Source organism: Pleurodeles waltl, chromosome 2_1 (genome assembly GCF_031143425.1).
Source record: "Pleurodeles waltl isolate 20211129_DDA chromosome 2_1, aPleWal1.hap1.20221129, whole genome shotgun sequence".
NCBI classification, from domain to species: Eukaryota; Metazoa; Chordata; class Amphibia; order Caudata; family Salamandridae; genus Pleurodeles; species Pleurodeles waltl.
This window is the reverse complement of record NC_090438.1, coordinates 162,406,218-162,425,160: the sequence shown is the minus strand read 5'-3', so window position 1 is coordinate 162,425,160 and position 18,943 is coordinate 162,406,218. Positions and strand designations below refer to the sequence as shown.

The 18,943-nt window shown below is 48.0% G+C and overlaps 1 protein-coding gene across 4 annotated transcripts in view; it reads left to right on the top strand.

Annotated features, from left to right (window-relative positions):
* Positions 1-18,943, top strand: part of STAG2 (STAG2 cohesin complex component) — a 987,179-nt gene that overhangs the window by 498,286 nt on the left and 469,950 nt on the right. For all 4 annotated transcript variants that reach the window (XM_069211859.1, XM_069211886.1, XM_069211877.1 and 1 more), the window contains exon 15: positions 18,674-18,785. In XM_069211859.1, coding sequence (XP_069067960.1) covers positions 18,674-18,785 — 112 coding nt within the window. The remainder of the gene's footprint in view (positions 1-18,673; positions 18,786-18,943) is intronic.

Here is an 18,943-nt window from a genome sequence, read left to right as displayed (position 1 = left end):
AGACATGCTGCAGCCCTTAGAGACCTTCCCTGGCATCAGGGTCCTTGGTACCAGGGCTACCAGTTACAAGGGACTTACCTGAGTGCCAGGGTTGTGCCAATTGTGGAGACAAAAGTACAGGTTAGGGAAAGAAGACTGGTGCTGGGGCCTGGTTAGCAGGGTCCCAGCACAAAGTTAGGGGGTAACCATGCCAAGGAGGCATTTCCTTACAGGTATAATCAGGACTTTGAATGGAATCAACAGTTTTTCATAAAATGGCAAAAAGCTTTTTCAAAAGTGGATACAGTGCTATTTTCAACAGGTCATGGGGAAAGAAAGTACAGTACAGTTTTGGAGGTAAGTAACCAACTTACAGATTCAGTCTCCGGGGCATAGGTGGCCCACCGTTGGGGGGTGCAAGATATCAGCAAACACTCAGCACAGCAACACGTGGCTGGTTAGGTGCAGACATCAAACAGGAGCCAAAATAATGTGGGCCTCAACGGAGACAGGGGGTACTCCGGTTCTCATCTGCTTGCAGGTAAGTACAGGTGCACCAAACATGCTCCCTCAACAGCACGGGGGAGGCAGAGTGCAAACAGGGCGTATGGTTCCCAATGGAACTCTGTGGGTGGGACCCCGGGGGTCACTCCGGCGCTGCAGGCCAGACACAGGGGCGTTCCCTCGGGCAAGCCACTGACTGGATCGGGAGGAGGGCCGCCTGATGGTCACTGCTGCACTGGTGGTCGGTTTCTCTCTAGTCTGGGAGCTGTGGGTGAAATGCTTCCCCAGAGGCTATCTTCGTTTTGGGCAGTCATGGTCAGGAGGGTCTTTGGGATTCCCTCTGCAGATGTCGTGGAGGGGTGGAGGGGTCAGCCTAGGGTGGACACTTGTTCGGAATCGCTTGGGGATCCTCTCTGAATAGTTGGACCACATGGAAACAGGCCGTGGGTGTCGGATGCAAAGTGGTTTTGGACTCAAGCTTCTGGAGTGAGGTGGAGTCCCTTGGATGTAGTTTCCTTATTGTTGGACAGGTCCACTGTCCATAGGAGTTTCTTGGTCCTCGGTGATACAGACATTATCCTGGAGTCTTTTAAGGGGTCGCTGGTCCTGTAGAACTCCTCACTTATTGTGCAGGGTCTTTGAAGTAGGAGACAGGCAGGTACGCTGGGGCCAAATTGGTTGTTGTCTCCTATTTTTTTCTCTGCAGGGTTTTCAGCTCAGCAGTCCTTTTCATGAGGTTGTCAGGAATCTAACTAGCTTGGTTCAGGGAGCCCTTAAATACAAGATTTAGGAGCATTTTTAGTGGTCATAGGGCAGTAGCCAATGGCTAATATCCCTGAGGGTGGCTACACCATTCCTGTGCCCACTTCCATTGGGGATGGGGCACATAACTAACCCTATTGGTCCCCGGGGGGGGGGGGGGTGGGGGGGATAGGGGGGGGGTAGGGGGGGGATTACTTCAGCTCTGGACACCTTAGGGGTGTTCCTCGCTGTGGTGGTGACTCTTTTTTTTTTTTTCATTTTTTTTTTTTCCTAATCATCCCTCTGGCACCAAAAGTGAGGGCTTGTCTTGGGGGTGGGAGGGGTGCTCATCTCCACTAGCCGGAGTGCCCTGGGGCACTGTAACTCGAGGCTTGAACCTTTCAGGCTCACTACCAGGTGTTATAGTTCCTGCAGGGGGAGGTGTGAAACACCACCACCCAGGGCAGGCTTTGTCTCTTACTACAGAGTGCACAAAGGCACTCACCCCAGGTGGTCAGAAACTCATCTGGAAGTGGCAGGCTGGCACAGACCGGCCTGTCCTACACTACCAGGTTGGCTAACATTGAGGGTGCATCTCTAATATGCCCTCTGCATGCATCTTTCAATAAATCCCACACTGGCATCAGTGTGGGTTGATTGTGCTGATAAGTTTGGTACCAAACTTCCCAGTATTCAGTGTAGCCACTCAATAGGGCTACCTTGCACTTACAGTGTCTAAGAATGGACTTAGACACTGTTGGGGGTATAGTGCACCTTGCCTTAGGGCTGTAAGAGACTTACCTATGTCACAGGCAGTGATTTTGGTGGCATGTCACCCTGAGAGGGGTGCCATGTCGACTTTGCCTTTTTCTCTCAACTAGCTCACACAAGCTGCAAGGCTGTGTGCATGGGCTGAGTGAGGGGGCCCCCAGGGTGGCATAATACATGCTTCAGCCCTTGGGGACCTTCCTTGGCCACAGGGCCCTTGGTACCAGGGGTACCTTTTATGAGGGACGTAACTGTGTGCCAGGTTTGTGCCAAATGTGGAAACAAAGGTACAGCTTTGGGGAAAGAACACTGGTGCTGGAGACAGGTTAGCAGGATCCCAGCACACTTTCAGTCAAAGTTTGTATCCACACTAGGCAACAAGTGGGGGGCAACCATGCCAACAGTGGCATTTTCCTCATTCTACTCAAACTATTTCCGGTAATCTAGCAGCAGTGTAGGAAGCTGGCCTGGTGTGTGGTGGGTACCCAATGTCCTTACACCTTATACCAGGACCGGGTATCCCCTCTTAGTGAAGTTTAGGCAGTGTCTAGAAGCCAAGCTCTCTAGAGTTAACTTTGCATGAGCAACCTAGGCTTATCTGGGAGACATGCAAAGCTCATGCAAATACCACTGTGGTCACACAGCACTTACACACGAAAGAAAACTCAGTTGTACAAAAATAGTTAGTTTATTATTGGAACACAGTACCACAAAATAATAGAAGGGCAATCCTCCAATAGGAGGTAAGTAATACACTAAAAATATACACTAGTAACCAGAAATAGGCATAGAAAAGATTAGAAAACAGTGCAAATATCAATAACCAGTAGTGACCCTAGGGGGAGCACAAACCATATACTACAAAAATGGAATGCGAACACAGGTGGAATGTGTAGAGGGGAGCTGGGGGTACTAGAAAAACAAGAGGTAACATCACTCCCCTCCCCAAACCACCCAAAAGGTGGAAAATAACAGACATCCAGAAAAGGCTGCAAGAAAAAAACAGCGGTGGATTCCTAAAGAAAGACCTGTGGAGAGGGGACCAAGTCCAAGAGTGTCAGTGGTGTCCAGGAGGAGTAGGAGCTACTACCCACCCAGCTGCACTTGCAGGAGTTGGTAGACGGTGAAGATCAGGTCAGCACTGCAGCCCTGGAGCCAGAGAAGAAGTTCCTGATGGATGCAGAGGATGTCCCATGCTGGAGTGAAGATTACAGACGGGTGTCGGTGCAGGAATTCTACCAACAAGCCTTGACAAAGGCAAACTCTAAGTTAGTGGAAAAGTGGTGGTGCTGGGGACCAGCAAGGCCCAGGAGGACTCAAGCCAGGAGGGGGAGTCACATGGGTCCCTCAGCATCGCAGAGTCCACAGGGGCAGAGGCAGCACCCACAGGAGTCGCAGAAGGAGCCCACGCAGCACTATAAGAGAATCCTAGGCTGCCGGAGAACCATGCAGGAAGCTGGGCTTTGCAGAAAGGAGTGCTGGGGAGTGGAGCTGCAGATCGCCTGAATATCCCTTGGAGGAGATGCCAACAAGCCTTGGCAACTGCAAAAGATGAAGATGTGGTGCACATGGGTACTGTCCTGCATTGGTCTTCCCTCCACCAAAGCTGGACAGCTGGCAGAGAGGACCAAGAGGACTACTCTGGACCGCCACCCGTGATGCAGGATCCACGCAGCTCAAGATGAGGGAAGATCCACGCAGCCATTCGTCGTTTGTTGTATGTACCTGCGGTTGCAGGGGAGTGACTCCTTCACTCCTATGGAGATTCCTTCTTGTGCAGGCTGAAGAGTTGCTGTCTTCTGAGGATGCACGGCCAGGAAATGTTGCAAAGTTGGCAGGAGTCGTGGAAGTGAAGTTGCAGAAGAGTCTTCTTTGTGGATTGAAGCGTTGTTGGTTCCTGGAGGGTCCAGTTGCAGTTCCAATGGCCATAAGTCGAGTGGAGGTTGCCTATGAATCCTGTTGGAGTCTTGCACGCCGAATCTAAGGACCCACCCAAAAGAGAGACCCTAAATAGCCCTGAAAAGGGAGATTGGTCTCCTAACCAGGTAAGCACCTATTGAGGAGGGGGCTCTGATGTCACCTGCCTGGACCGGCCACTCAAATGGTCCCAGTGTTCCCTGCTAATCTTGGAAACAAGATAGCAGAACTCAGGGACCCTCAGGAGGAGCTTGAGCACCACCCCTGAGGTGGTGATGGGTAGGGGAGTGGTCACTCTCCTTTCCATTGTCAGTTTTCATGCTGGAGCAGGGACTGGAGGTCCCCGAACCTGTGTGGGCTGGTTTATCCATGGAGGGCACATTAGCAAACCAGTGGCTTGGGGAGGCTACCCCTCCCAAGCCAGTCACACCTATTTCCAAAGAGAGAGGGCGTTACCTCCCTCTCCTAAAGGAAATCCATTGTTCTACCTTCCTGGACTTGATGAGATCAAGCAGCAGGAGGGCAGAAACCTGTCTGAGGGGTGGCAGCAGCTGGGCTGCCCAGAAAACCCTGTAAGACTGGTTGTAGCAATGCTGGGGGTCCTCTAAGGAGCCCCCAGAGTGCATGGAATCATACTTCCAATACTTGCAACAGTGTCGGGGTATGATTCCACCATGTTTTAAACCAAAAATTCCCAGGTTCGGAGTTATCAATATGTACCTGGACGTAGGTAGTGACCTATGTCCAGTACACGCGTTAAAAATATAATCCCCGCATTCACAAATTCCAGTCAAATGTATCTGGAGTTTGTGGGGGCACCTCTGCTAGTGCAGGGATGCCCTCACACACAGGTACCTGCACACTGCTCTCTGGGCTGAGAGAGGGCCTACCATAGGGATGACATAGTGACCTGTCGAAGAAATGGATTCATGCACCTGTTTCATGCAGGCTGCAATGGCAGGCCTGCAGAACCCTTTGCATGGGCTGGGCATACCTTCTCCCTCTGCTGTCAATAACTCATCAAAAAGACAGCTTTGGTTTGCTGTTGCTATTGATAAACCTCTGCTTCCTGTCAAACTTAAGAGGATAGCTAAAGACTGTTTCCGCACATCCTCCTCTATTTACCTCTCCTCCACCACCTTCTTCTGCACCACCTTCACCTCCGCACCACCCTCACCTTCTCATTCACAAGGTAACCCACTGGACATTACCCCTCAGGGGTCTTCCCTAGTTTGATGAATAAGGGAACTGGGGATGACACACTCCCTTTGTCCCAATACACAGACCCTTTGTCAACTTGTGATGTTGATCCGCACAGTGACAGACCTAGAGGTTTACCCAGACAGACCATCTCCCGCTATGATGCCACCTCCTCTTAGCTTATCGATAGGGTGTCCACATATCATCAGGTACACTTAGATAAGGAACCCAGTCTGAGACAGTACCTCCCCATGCTGAAGGGAATGCTGAGGCACTCAGTTTTAAAGATCCAGCCATGGCACGCATCATTACACCATGCATGGAGAAAAAAAAAGGCGGCTGCTTGCTCAGGCCCCATTTCCATCAGAGGCCGAATTCCCCCTGATTTGCTGGTGCTCTCCAGCGCTAGAAAGAGAGCAAACTCTCAAGCTGCCAGTGATGCGCCGTCTCCTAATAAGGAGAGCAAGCTTATTGATGCCTCATGTTGGAGTCCCAGCCGTCAATCACTGATGTATAGGAAACAACGAAGGACTTAGTCAGATACGACCATTCCCACTTGGGCGAGATGGAGGAACTTCTCCAAAACCTTGCAGAGGGAGACAGGAGAGGGGAGGCCAGGAGATTGTCCCTCAATAACTACTTATCTCTAGCTGCCAGAGGAATTAATACAGGCATCCTTTTGTGCCGGCATGTGTGGCTACGCATATCCATTTTTAAGCCTCAGGTACGACAGACAATATCAAATGTTCTTTTTGACAAAGAACACCGCCCACTGGTCGACCAAGCACTTGAAAAGATGAAAAAAGATTCCGAAGTGGTCAACCAGTGGGTACCTTACAAAACCCAAACCAGTGGGTCCCTTACAAAACCCAACTGCATATGTTTTTTTTTTGCTGGCCATTATACAAACAGGCTTTAAGACCACATCCAGACACCTCGTCCTCCTACCACAAAGATCAAGGACAACAAACCTCCCATAGTCTTCTACAGGGGTTCATATAGGGGAAACAATAATAAAAGAAGGAGCAAAAATGCCTCCCATGTTGCTCCTCAACTGCTTAACACCACTGCTTCACATAAGACTTGCAAAAGAGAAAGAATATCAGGTGTTTCTATTCGGTTTGTCTGATAGACACTTCTAGTTGCAGATTCCTTACCTTAGAATTTTCCCCCGGTGTCAGACTGGATCTGGAGATTTTTTCTTTGGGCAGTACCTTTGTGTGTCGGTAGGTGGTGTCAGATGACTCCACGGGTGTCGTTGGCGTCGTAGTCGCCATGCTGATAACAAGAGTAGTACATAGATGCTGCCTCAGCTCAGTGACGTCAGCTCTTTTCTTTCCACGCCACGTGCTGATCCGAAGAGAGCTACCCTTATCTCTTTTTGACCGATTTCGACCCTTTTGTCAATTTTTTTTGGTGAGTTTTTGGTATGTCGAGTATTTCCCAGAAGACCGGTTTCAAGCCATGTGAGGACTGTCACTGCATGATGTCGGTGGCGGATCCGCATTGGGTCTGTTTGTGGTGCCTGGAGTGCGTCCATGACCCTAAGTTGTGCTCAGAGTGCCAGTCCATGCACCCAAAGGCCTTAAAGGAGCAGTCCCTCAAGCTCATGGCAACGTGGTGCTCGACACTGCATAGGCCCCGGTCCTGCTCGAGGGGATGGTCTTGAGATCGCTCGCAAAGCCACCGCCATTCTTTTTACTCAAAGTCTTCAGACCAAGGTAAGAAGACGTCGAAGTGGTCCCATCACCCTTTGTCTTCACCCCGTCGCTCAGATTATGCGATGCGGGAGGTGTGTTGACGCTCCTGGTGTCTGTCGTCGGCACCTGCTTTTGGGTCCGCTCCGTGCTTTCCTGAGTTTCCGGGAGCCAGCGTGACCCCTGCCCAATTGAGAGTCCATGCTTCTCAATTTTGGGCAGGCCGACCCAGATATGGTGTCTTCAGGCCCAAAGAGGTTAGATCGGTCAGTGTTAGGGTTCAGCACCCTACCCTGAACGACCATAAATTTCTGTCCCAACACCCCAAACCTGAGAGCCTTGTCATCCAGGCTTCCTCGGGTGCGTTCCCTTCCGCACACCCGGATAGGGAATCATAAAGGCTGGAACAATTTGGGAAGAAAATGTTTTCTTCCTCCAGTCTTGCGCTGTGGTCTGTGAACACCGGCAAAGTTCACAAACAGATGCGAGCTGAACACGATGATGGTGACCTTGAGGCGCCACGCTTGGTTGCACACATCTGTTTTTGGGTGTCCAATAGACCCTTATGGACATGCCCTTTGATGGCTCCCGTCTCTTTGGAAACAAGGCGGAGTCGGCTTTGGAGAGGTTCAGGGACTCCCAGGCTGCGGCTCGGTCCCTTGGCCTTTCCCCTATCCCCCCCCCCCCAGCAGTCCGGCTTTCGCCCCTTTCGTAGCCAGTGAAGGGGGCTCTGTCGCGTCCCCATCCCAGCCACTGTGCCACCCATGCTGTTTAGCTGTTGTGTGGCCGGTGATGCGGAATGCCGCACGGGACAGAGAACCCCTGCCCCCTCCAAACCCTCCTAGTCTGTCCCCTCACTCCGATACAGTTGGCAGCAGCATTCACCATCACCTGCCCCACTGGTAATCCCTCACTACGGACAGGTGGGTTTTTGCAGATCGTTCAAAGGGGCTATTCCCTCCCCTTCAAATCTGCCCCACCAGCCATACCTCCATCAGTCAGCCATCTTCTGGAGGATCATTTGGCACACCTCTACCAGGAACTTGCAGCTTTCTTGGCCAAAGGAGCCATAGAGAAGGTCCCTGTGCCAGAAGAAGGTTGTGGTTGTTATTCGCGCTACTTTTTCGTGCTCAAAAAGGACAAGGGCTTATGTCCTTTCCTAGATATTCGGGACCTCATTTACTTCCTCAAGAAGGAGAAATTCAAAATGCTCACCCTGGCTCAGGTCCTGTCTGCTTTGGACCCAGGAGACTGGATGGTAGCGTTGGACTTGCTGGACCCTTATTTCCACATTCCCATCCTGCCTGCCCACAGACGTTACCTACGATTTGTGGTAGGTCAAAAGCACTTTCAGTTTACTGTGCTCCCCTTTGGCCTTACCAGCGCCCCTCGGGTGTTCACGAAAGTGATGCCGGTGGTTGCAGCTCATCCGCGCAGGTTAGGGGTTTCAGTATACCCCTACCTTGACGACTGGCTATTGAAGGCGGACTTGCCCCAGAAATTTGTCTCCCATCTTCAGACTACTGCGAACCTCCTGAACATGCGGGGGTTCACTATAAACATGCCGAAGTCACACCTGACTCCCTCTCAGACTTTCCCATTCATCGGAGCTGTTATGGACAGTTTCGGGCTTATCGTCCCGAAAAGCGAGTCCAAGATATTCAGACTATGACTGATCTTTCAGCCTTTCTCTTGGATTTCGATGCGACTGACTCTGAGGTTGCTAGGCCCTCATAGCCTCCTGGGTTCTGTTAGTGACACATGCCATATGGCATATGTGGGATCTACAGTGGGACTTTAAGTTCCAGTGGGCGCAGCATCAAGGAAATCTATCCGACATGGTCCAGATCTCAGAGGGGAGTGCGAAAGACCTGCAGTGGTGGCTTTCGAATCCATATTGGGTTAATGGCAGATCTCTCTCCCTTCCCCAGCCAGATCAATCCATAGTGACAGATGCGTCACTTCTACGATTGGGCGGCCACATGGGAGAAGCAGAGATCAGAGGCTCCCTATCAATCTTCTGGAGCTCCGGGCGAACAGACTTGCTTTAAAAGCATTTCTTCCCTCTCTCAAAGGGAAAGTAGTGCAAGTGTTCACGGACATTTGTCAGGAGGCACTATGCCTCTGGACATGTCTAGAACATCAGGACATTACCCTGGTTGTTTAACATCAGACAGGCTCTCTTATCTCCAGAACAGACAAACTCAGCCGTCGATGCATAGCTAATCACGAATGGCGTATTCATCCGGAGTGGCGGAAGGTCTCGTTCAGCAGTGGGGATAGACTTGGTATAGGAAGTTGGCCCTGTATAAACTATCTCAAATTGTGAGATAGTGTGCACAGAGTCCAAGGGTTCCCCTTAGAGGATGACAGTGGCAAAATGAAATAATACTAATGCTCTATTTTGTGGTAGTGTGGTCGAGCAGTAGGCTTATCAGAGGGTAGTGTTAAGCATTTGTTGTACACACACAGGCAATAAATGAGGAACACACACTAAAAGACTGATTCCAGGCCAATAGGTTTTTATATAGAAAAATATATTTTCTTAGTTTATTTTAAGAACCACAAGATTCAAATTTGAGGTAAGTACATAAAATGCAAGGTACTTCACACAGGTAAGTATAGAACTTTGATTTAAAACAGTAGTACACACAGTTTTGGTTAAAATGGCAATAAGCTATTTTAAAAGTGGGCACAGTGCAAAAATCAAAACCTCCTGTGGAGGTAAGTTTGGTTAGTTTCTCAGGTAAGTAAAGCACTTGCACAGTCAGTCTTCTGGGCATAGGCAGCCCACCGTTGGGGGTTCAAGGCAACCCCAAAGCCACTGTGTAAGGCAATGCCTCCTTGGCATGGTTACCCCCTAACTTTTTGCCTTTGCTGATGCTAAGTTATGATTTGAAAGTGTGCTGGGACCCTGCTAACCAGGCCCCAGCACCAGTGTTCTCTCCCTAAATTGTTGCTTTGTCTCCCCAATTGGACCAACCCTGGCACTCTGGTAAGTCCCTTGTAACTGGTACCAAGGGCCCTGATGCCAGGGAAGGTCTCTAAAGGCTGCAGCATGTCTTATGCCACCCTAGGGACCCCTCACTCAGCACATGCACACTGCCTTACAGTTTGTGTGCTGGTGGGGAGAAAATGACTAAATCGACATGGCACTCCCCTCAGAGTGCCATGCCAACCTCACACTGCCTGTGGCATTGTTAAGTCACCCCTCTAGCAGGTCTTACAGCCCTAAGGCAGGGTGCACTATACCACAGGTGAGGGCAAATGTGCATGAGCACTACGCCCCTACAGTGTCTAACCAAAACCTTAGACATTGTAAGTGCAGGGTAGCCGTAAGAGTATATGGTCTGGGAGTTTGTCAAACACGAACTCCACAGTTCCATAATGGCTACACTGAAAACTGGGAAGTTTGGTATCAAACTTCTCAGCACAATAAATACACACTGATGCCAGTGTGCAATTTATTGTACCATACACCCAGAGGGCATCTTAGAGATGCCCCCTAAATACCTACCCGACCTCTAGTGTAGGCTGACCAGTTACTGCCAGCCTGCCACACACCAGACATGTTGCTGGCCACATGGGGAAGAGTGCCTTTGTCACTCTGTGGCCATGAACAAAGCCTGTACTGGGTGGAGGTGCTTCTCACCTCCCCCTGCAGGAACTGTAACACCTGGCGGTGAGCCTCAAAGGCTCACCCCTTTTGTTACAGTGCCCCAGGGCATCCCAGCTAGTGGAGATGCCCGCCCCACCGGCCACTGCCCCCACTTTTGGCAGCAAGGCTGGAGGAGATAATGAGAAAAACAAGGAGTCTCCGCCCACCAGTCAGGACAGTCCCTAAGTTGTCTTGAGCTGAGGTGACCCTTGCCTTGAGAAATCCTCCATCTTGAGTTTGGAGGATTCCCCCAATGGCATTAGGGATGTGCCTCCCTCCCCACAGGGAGGAGGCACAAAGAGTGTGTAGCCACCATCAAGGGCAGTAGCCAATGGCTACTGTCCTCCCAGACCTAAACACACCCCTAAATTTAGGAAATCAGATTTCTGCAACCTGAAACAAGGACTGCGGACCTGTAAGCCCTGCAGAGACGACGAAGATGACCACTAACTGCTTTGGCCCCAGCCCTACTGGCTTGTCTCCTGACTCGAAGAAGACTGCAGCAGCGACCCATCCGACAGGGATCAGCTACCTCTGAAGCCTTAGAGGACTGCTCTGAACCAAAGGACCAAGAAACTCCTTTGAGCAGCGGCTCTGCTCAACAACAGTAACAACTTTGCAACTTTCTTACAACTTTTAAAGACCTCACTCTTCCCTCCGGAAGCGTGGACTTCACTCTACACCCGACGCCCCTGGCTCGAGCTCCAGAGAACCAACACTACAGGAAGGACTCCAGGCGACTGCGACCTCGTGAGAAACCCAAGACAACCACCCTGGACTCCCACAGCGAAGCATGCAGAGAGAATCCAGAGGCTCCCCTTGACCGCGACTGCCTGTAACAAGGAACCAGACACCTGGACCCAGTACTGCACTGAATACGCGGGTACTTAGCTGCTAGCAGACTGGAACCGGAGCATCCCTGTTCTCCATAGGTGCCTATGTGTTTTGGGCACCTCTTTGACCTCTGCACCTGACCGGCCCTGAGCTGCTGGTGTGTTAACTTTGGGGTTGCCTTGAACCCCCAACTGTGGGATGCCTATGCCCAGGAACTGAGACTTGTAAGTGTCTTATTTACCTGACAAGTTAACCATTACTTACCTCCCCCAGGAACTGTTGATTTTTGCACTTTCCACTTTTAAAATAGCTTATTGCCATTTTAACTAAAACTGTATACGTTATTGCTCTAATTCAAAGTTCCTAACTTACCTGTGTGGAGTACCTTGCATTTTATGTATTTACTTCAAATCTTGAACTTGTGGTTCTAAAAATAAATTAAGAAAATATATTTTTCTATATAAAAACTATTGGCCTGGAGTTAAGTCTTTGAGAGTGTGTTCTTCATTTATTGCCTGTGTGTGTACAACAAATGTTTAACACTACCCTCTGATAAGCCTACTCGTCAACCACACTACCACAAAATAGAGCATTAGAATTATCTAAATTTGCCGCTATCTTACCTCTAAGGGGAACCCTTGGACTCTGTGCACACTATCTCATACTTTGAGATAGTATAAACACAGAGCCAGCTTTTTACAACGTTCCTTTTTTAGTTTCTCCTCCCCCCTGCTTGCTATTGCCATTTCCTTTTGACCTCTTTGCTGCTTCTAACTCCCCTCCTTGAACTTTCTTTTTGTTGTAAATTTCTCTTACTGCTGTTCATGCCTCATTTCTCATCACTTCGTCTCATCTTACCAGCAGGGAAACCCCATTCCATGTCCACCTTTTACATGGATTGTGGAGTGCCACCATGTGCATGGATTGAGAAGTGCTTGCACCTCATTAAGATTGAATTGAGCAGATACAAAGTCAGTAGTTGGCATTCAACACATTTGTCAGTTGCACAGTGTTTAGGACAAATGACAAGGATTAGATGAATAAAGATTTTCTGCTTCTTAAATTTACTGTGTAGTACTCTCACACACTTTACTTTTATTGAGACACAAAGACAATGCCAATAAATGTGTTATTAATGTGGAAATTGGGGCTTCGTCATGGGGGAAAAACTTACAAAGAAATGTACATAATTTAGTGGTAGCATTTGCTGACTACAAACAGTGCTTCTGTATGAAAAGGGAACTGTGAAGGTAAAGTTCATGTCTGAGTGAAAGTACAAGCTGTGGATACCATGGCACTTTTTGGGCTACAATTGCACTAAACAGCACACTAGAAAAACAGAATGTGTTGCCTCTTAAGTTGTGAAGTTACTGAGTTAAGGTATATCCACTGTAATCAGCATAGGTTTATTAAAATCTGTGAAGATAAACTTACTAGGCCTGTGTGTGGGTAATGAAGATGTTCATGATATGGCCACTGATCCTTCTGTATGAGCGAATGTTGCCTATATATGCATATTTGACTTTCACAGTGTAAAACTAAGAGCAGGTGTGTTGGGTCCAGTGTAATTGCTCATTACTACACTAGACATGCAATGAAGAACTAACTGAAGCTAAATGAGGTGAACTGTGCTCCAAAAACAAGAGTGAAAGTAGTTCCTGGTGGTCCCAGGAACCTTGCAGATGGTCACAACTGCATTATTATGTGACTAACTATGAGGAGAGTGGGTCATATTGGAAAGAACCATCAAAGAAATGTGCATAGAATTAGGGGCTGCACCCAGAGTTGCCAAAGCAGTGAAAATGGGTTTTCCCATTCCTACTGAAAAGTTAAATGATCCTTCGGTGATGATGTATTGTTTATAATCAGTTTCAACTGAAAACCAGAAACCTTAAGTATGCAGTTTCATTGCTCTTTGGTATGCATCTGAAACTTTGAAATGCTTTGCGTTGAGGGTAAATTTAGTAAGCCATTAAGAGGATCAAAGTTCACTTGACAACTCTTTTCCATAATGTTAATATTGATCTGAAGCCATGACGTAATACTGGTTCCCTAGTTCCATAGCCTGCAGCTCTGGCTGTTAGGCCACATCTCATTGTAATCAGTGCTGAGCAAAACCTTACATAGTTGGAACTTTACTTGCAGTAGAACAGAAATAGATTGAGCAGGATGTAGATCTATAGTATTATTGATTTGAATCCTCGTGTTCGGTGGCATGTTTGGCTGTAGATACACGTGGTCTGCACACTCCTGCCATCTAATGTTGGGTCCAGAGTTATGCAAGTTGTTTTTCGTCAAATTAATCTTTGAGTCACAAGGTTGAGTGACTCCTACTCTCACTAATAATGCGCATGAGCATCAACTCTTGTTTTAGCTACACTGTTTGGTTTCAGACGTGTGTGCCTCTGCTCCATGTTTTGACTCAGTTTCAGTCCGACCTTCGGTTCTCTTTTCTATCCCCTTCAACAGTATTGTTACTGTATGCGCTTTCTGCATCAGTGCTTAGTCAGAAAAGTCTGCAGGTTCAACTCTTTACCCCCAACCCCCAATTGTGCCGGTCTGCAGGCCACAAGAAATCTGATTGTGACACATGTATGTCCATCGGATCAAAGATAAAGAGCTCATTGCCTCGAGATATCTCAGAGCCATCAGTGACAATCCTGACATTTTTGTTGAGGTGCTCGCCCAGGAGCAATCATCAGTTGCAAACTAGGAGGCTTTCTCAGTCGACGAAAGCTCCAGCTCCGACCTCAAGGTTGATTTAGTGATGTAAGCACTTCCATCAGCTCTACCTGTGAGTACTGCAGCCCAAATTCCTGCCCTCCAGTTCAAGCCGATCAAAAAAGCTTTTGTCTTCCATGGTCATAGAAACTGAGGTCCCTGGTCCACCACTGCTTGTCTGGCCATGGTTGGCACTGGAAAACTGCTTTGGACGTCCCCGAACTGGCATGAGAAGCTAATGCTAAGCCAAAATCTTTGGCATCGTACGCTTCAGACCAAAACCAGAGTTCAGTACCAGCTCGGCAGTCATTGTCCACCCCTCGATGCCGACAGTGCCTCGCTCCTTGAAGTTGAAATCTTCTGACCTAAAATTCACAGAGCTGAAAATTACAAAGACTAGTTCTTCCTCAACTTCACTAGTGGAACCCATTCTGCACAAGCTACAGGAAAAACGGGGCACTAGGCAGAAGAAAATGCACATACCGGTCGGGACTGGACGCATATTCCCAAAAGCTTCCTTTCCTCCACCATTCAATAGTAAGCTCACTTTAGCGAAAATATTGGCGATGCCACTTCCTCTTAAGAATAAAACTATTAAGGCTGCCAGCCCTGCATTTGTCCCACGTTTCACCACACCTCCAACTCCAGCATTACCTCATTCTTCTCTACCACTGTCTCCACCTGAAGACCCCTTAAAGATGTCTCCTCAGGGACCACCTCATTTTCACTGGTGGATGCAGGGAGCCACAAGCAGGCGGTCCATGGGACACACATCACACAGATCCCCATGCAGATACTGATTGTGACGTTTTCCCCTCTCACCCTTTCCCCTGAGGATGCAACCTTTTATCAAGAGGTCATAGCTAGGGCATCAGCCTTTCACAATCTGGAGTTACACAGAGAGCCATTGAAGGATGACTTCCTTTTTGATACTCTGTCAACAACATACAGGGCCACACAATATATGCCCATGTTAAAGGGTATACTTTGGCATACTGAGGATATTTTTAAAGACCTTATTATGGCTTGGGGGGGTCATGCCACTGAGTGAAGAAAAATTATAAGCCTGCACCATCTGACCCTATCTTCATCAGAGGACAGCTACAACCTCTCTAGTTACCACCACGACTCTCACAGCCAACACCCAAGCCACTGGAGACATACCGCCTCCAGATAAGGAGAGCAAAAGGATGAACACTGCGGGGGGAAAAGTGTTGCAACTCAGGCTCCTAACCACGGGTGTATTGCCAATTCCCAGGCTCCCTTGGCACAGTACGAGTGCTCACTGGGACGAGATAGAAGAATTGCAGTGCATAGCCTCTGGGATGTGAAGCACCAATATCTCCACATCAACTACCTAGAGCTTCAAGCTGTTTACCTAGTATTGACAGCATTCCTACCTTTCCTGACTCATAAGGTTGCCCTGGTCTGAACATACAATATGACAGCCATGTACTGCCTACAAAAACAAAGGGGAACATAATCTTAACAAGTGTCACACCTGTCTCAGACCATCTGGAATTGGGCTCTACATCACAGCATTCACCTGTTAGTGGAATACTTTCTGTGAACAGACAACGTCTTTGGAGACCTGCTCAGCAGGATGCCGCAACAGGTACACAAATGAGAATTCCACCCGCAAGACCACCTATCATACTTCCAAAAGTGGGGGATCCCTCAAACAGACTTTTCCGCGCAGCAGAAAATGCAAAATGTCCAAACTTAGCCTCCAGGTTCCAACACCCATTATCCAAAGGCAGTGCACTATTGATGAGTTTGTCAAGGATATTTGCCTATGCTTTTCACCACCACACAAAGGCAACCCTATATCCAAATCATGGTTAGTCAAATGCTTAGAAGCTTGCTATTCCCTGGCTAAAAGACCTTTACCTGTTCCTCCCAGAGCACACTGTTCGGAACAAGGGAGCGAACATTGCCTTTAGGCAGCTACATGGTCCACACTACACACCTTCACCAAACATTACCGTGTGGGTGTTTTAGCACACCAGCAAGCCCATTGTAGGTTAGGCAGTGCTCATACCCCGTTTCAAACCACTGCAACACCCACAGGTTAGCTGTAGCTTCTGAAGAGGGTCTGCTTTACAATCTCTATAGAACATGTGTATCTACAGCCACACATGCCATCGAACAGAATGTTACTTACCCTTTAAACATCCCTTTGTGGCTTGTAGTGATGTAGATTCACATGCGCCCACCTTTCTCCCTGGACAACTGTGGCCTTATAGTTTTTTTATGTTTACTATTTTCACTAAATATACATTTAGCATGGTCATCGCATTACTTGCACGTTGTAGGAAGTTGGTTCTGTATATACTATCTTAAAGTAAGAGATAGTGTGCACAGAGTTCAAGGGTTCCCCTTAGAGGTAAGATAGTGGCAAAATTAGATAATTCTTATGCTCTATTTTGTGGTAGTGTGGTCGAGCAGTAGGCTTATCAGAGGGTAGTGTTAAGCATTTGTTGTACACACCCAGGCAATAAATGAGGAACACACACTCAAAGACTCACTCCAGGCCAATAGTTTTTATATAGAAAAATAACTTTTCTTAATTTATTGTTAGAACCACAAGTTCAAGATTTGGAGTAAATACATAAAATGCAAGGTACTCCACACAGGTAAGTTAGGAACTTTGAATTAGAGAAATAACATATACAGTTTTTGTTAAAATGGCAATAAGTTATTTTAAAAGTAGACAGTGCAAAAATCAACAGTTTCTGGGGGGAGGTAAGTATTGGTTAGATTGTGAGGTAAGTAAGATACTTACAAGTCTCAGTTCCTGGGCATAGACAGCCCACTGTTGGGGGTTCAAGGCACCTCCAAAGTTACCACACCAGCAGCTCAGGGCCGGTCATGTGCAGAGGTCAAAGAGGTGCCCAAAACACATATGTGGAGAACGGGGTGCTCCGGTTCCAGTCTGCCAGCAGGTAAGTACCCGCGTCCTCGGGCACACAAAACACACCCTCAGCGGCATATGGGTGGCCGGATGCGGTGTGCAAAGCAGGCGTCGGATTTTGTATTGGTATCAATGGAGAGACCCGGGGTTCACTCTAGGGGCTCCGGACACTCACGGGGTCGCAGTCACCGGGGAATCCTCCCTGTGGTGTTGGTTCTCTGGATCTCGAGCCGGGGGCATCGGGTGCAGAGTGTGAATTCTCACGCTTCCGGTGGGAAGAGTGAGGTCTTTGAAGTTGTAGAAACGTTGCAAGTTTGTTGCAGGTTGTTGAGCAGAGCCGCTGATCACAGGAGTTTCTTGGTCCTGGGAGTCAGGACAGTCCTCTGAGGCTTCAGAGGTCGCTGGCCCCTGTTGGATGCATCGCTGGTTGCAGGTTTCCGAGTCAGGAGACAGGCCGGTAGGGCTGGGGCCAAAGCAGTTGTCGTCATCTGTCGCGTCTGCTGGCTTGTAGGTCAGCAGTCATTCTTTTTAGTTCAGGTTGCAGGAATCAGATTTCCTGGGTTCTGGGTGCCCCTAAATACTAAATTTAGGGGGGTGTTTAGGTCTGGGAGGGCAGTAACTAATGGCTACTGTCCTGGAGGGTGGCTACACCCTCTTTGTGCCTCCTACCTGAGGGGAGAGGGGCACATCCCTAATTCTATTGGGGCAATCCTCTAAACCTAAGATGGAGGATTTCTAAAGGCAGGGGTCACCTCAGCTCAGGGCACCTTAGGGGCTGTCCTGACTGGTGAGTGACTACTCCTTGTTTTCCTCATTATCTCCTCCAGACTTGCTGCCAAAAGTGGGGGCAGTGGCTGGAGGGGGCGAGCATCTCCACTAGCTGGGATGCCCTGTGGCGCTGTAACAAAAGGGGTGAGCCTTTGAGGCTGTTACAGTTCCTGCAGGGGGAGGTGAGAAGCACCTCCACCCAGTACAGGCTTTGATCCTGGCCACAGAGTGACAAAGGCACTCTCCCCATATGGCCAGCAACTCGTCTCGTTGTGGCATGCTGGCAGAAACAAATCAGCCTACACTAGAAGCCGGATTAGTATTCAGGGGGCATCTCTAAGATGCCCTCTGGATGCATTTTACAATAAATGGAGTTGATGCCCATGCACATTATCACTTAGGGGATTAGTCACTCAACCTTGCAACTCGAAAGACTTCTTCAAAGAAAAACAACTTGCACAACTCAAGATCCAGCACTTAGATGGCAGGAGTGTGCAGAGACTTTGAATCTGCAGCACTACATGCCACAAACAGATGCTTACAGAGTAAGTAACCTATTCCTTTTCTGCTATTGTACAGCCTTAAAAAATGGCTGTTGCACCTGTGTTCTTACCAAGAGTTTAAAGATGCGCTTTTAGGGCTAAAAGTATCTGTCACTTGGTGAGAAACTTGCTTTTCTTTATCCAATTGTCCTCATTCCTGGATCACTCCTGAACGTGGAAGATAATTTTCTCTCCATGAATTGGTAAACCTAACTGGTGTCTGTATTGCCTAATATTGGAAACCCTACACGATACCATTCTTTTATGTTGGTGCCGAAGTGTTCATTTATGCAAAGCCCAATTTATAAATATTTATAATGTCATTAATCTGTTGTGACATGTTTGGTTACAAACGAGTGAAGCCTATCTTTTTCGGTTTTGAATTATTTGAAAGTCTTAATTAAGGTTTTTTTCTTCTTTACATTTCTAGGCTTTTTAGTTGTAGAGAGCCCGATGATGATGGAATACTCAAAAGAAGAGGGAGACTTAGTCCAAATGCTAATCTCGTTAAGACGTTGGTATTTTTTTTCCTGGAAAGTGAGGTAAACTGAATATTTTAAATTAATGCAATGTCTTGTTTCTGGTAATTGTCAAATTTTTGTATGCTCATTTTTTGAAAAGTACAAGTGAATACTTAAGGTAATTCTGTTGAAATAGTGTTAAATCACTTCTTTGATGAACTGAACCTGTAAAACGGTTT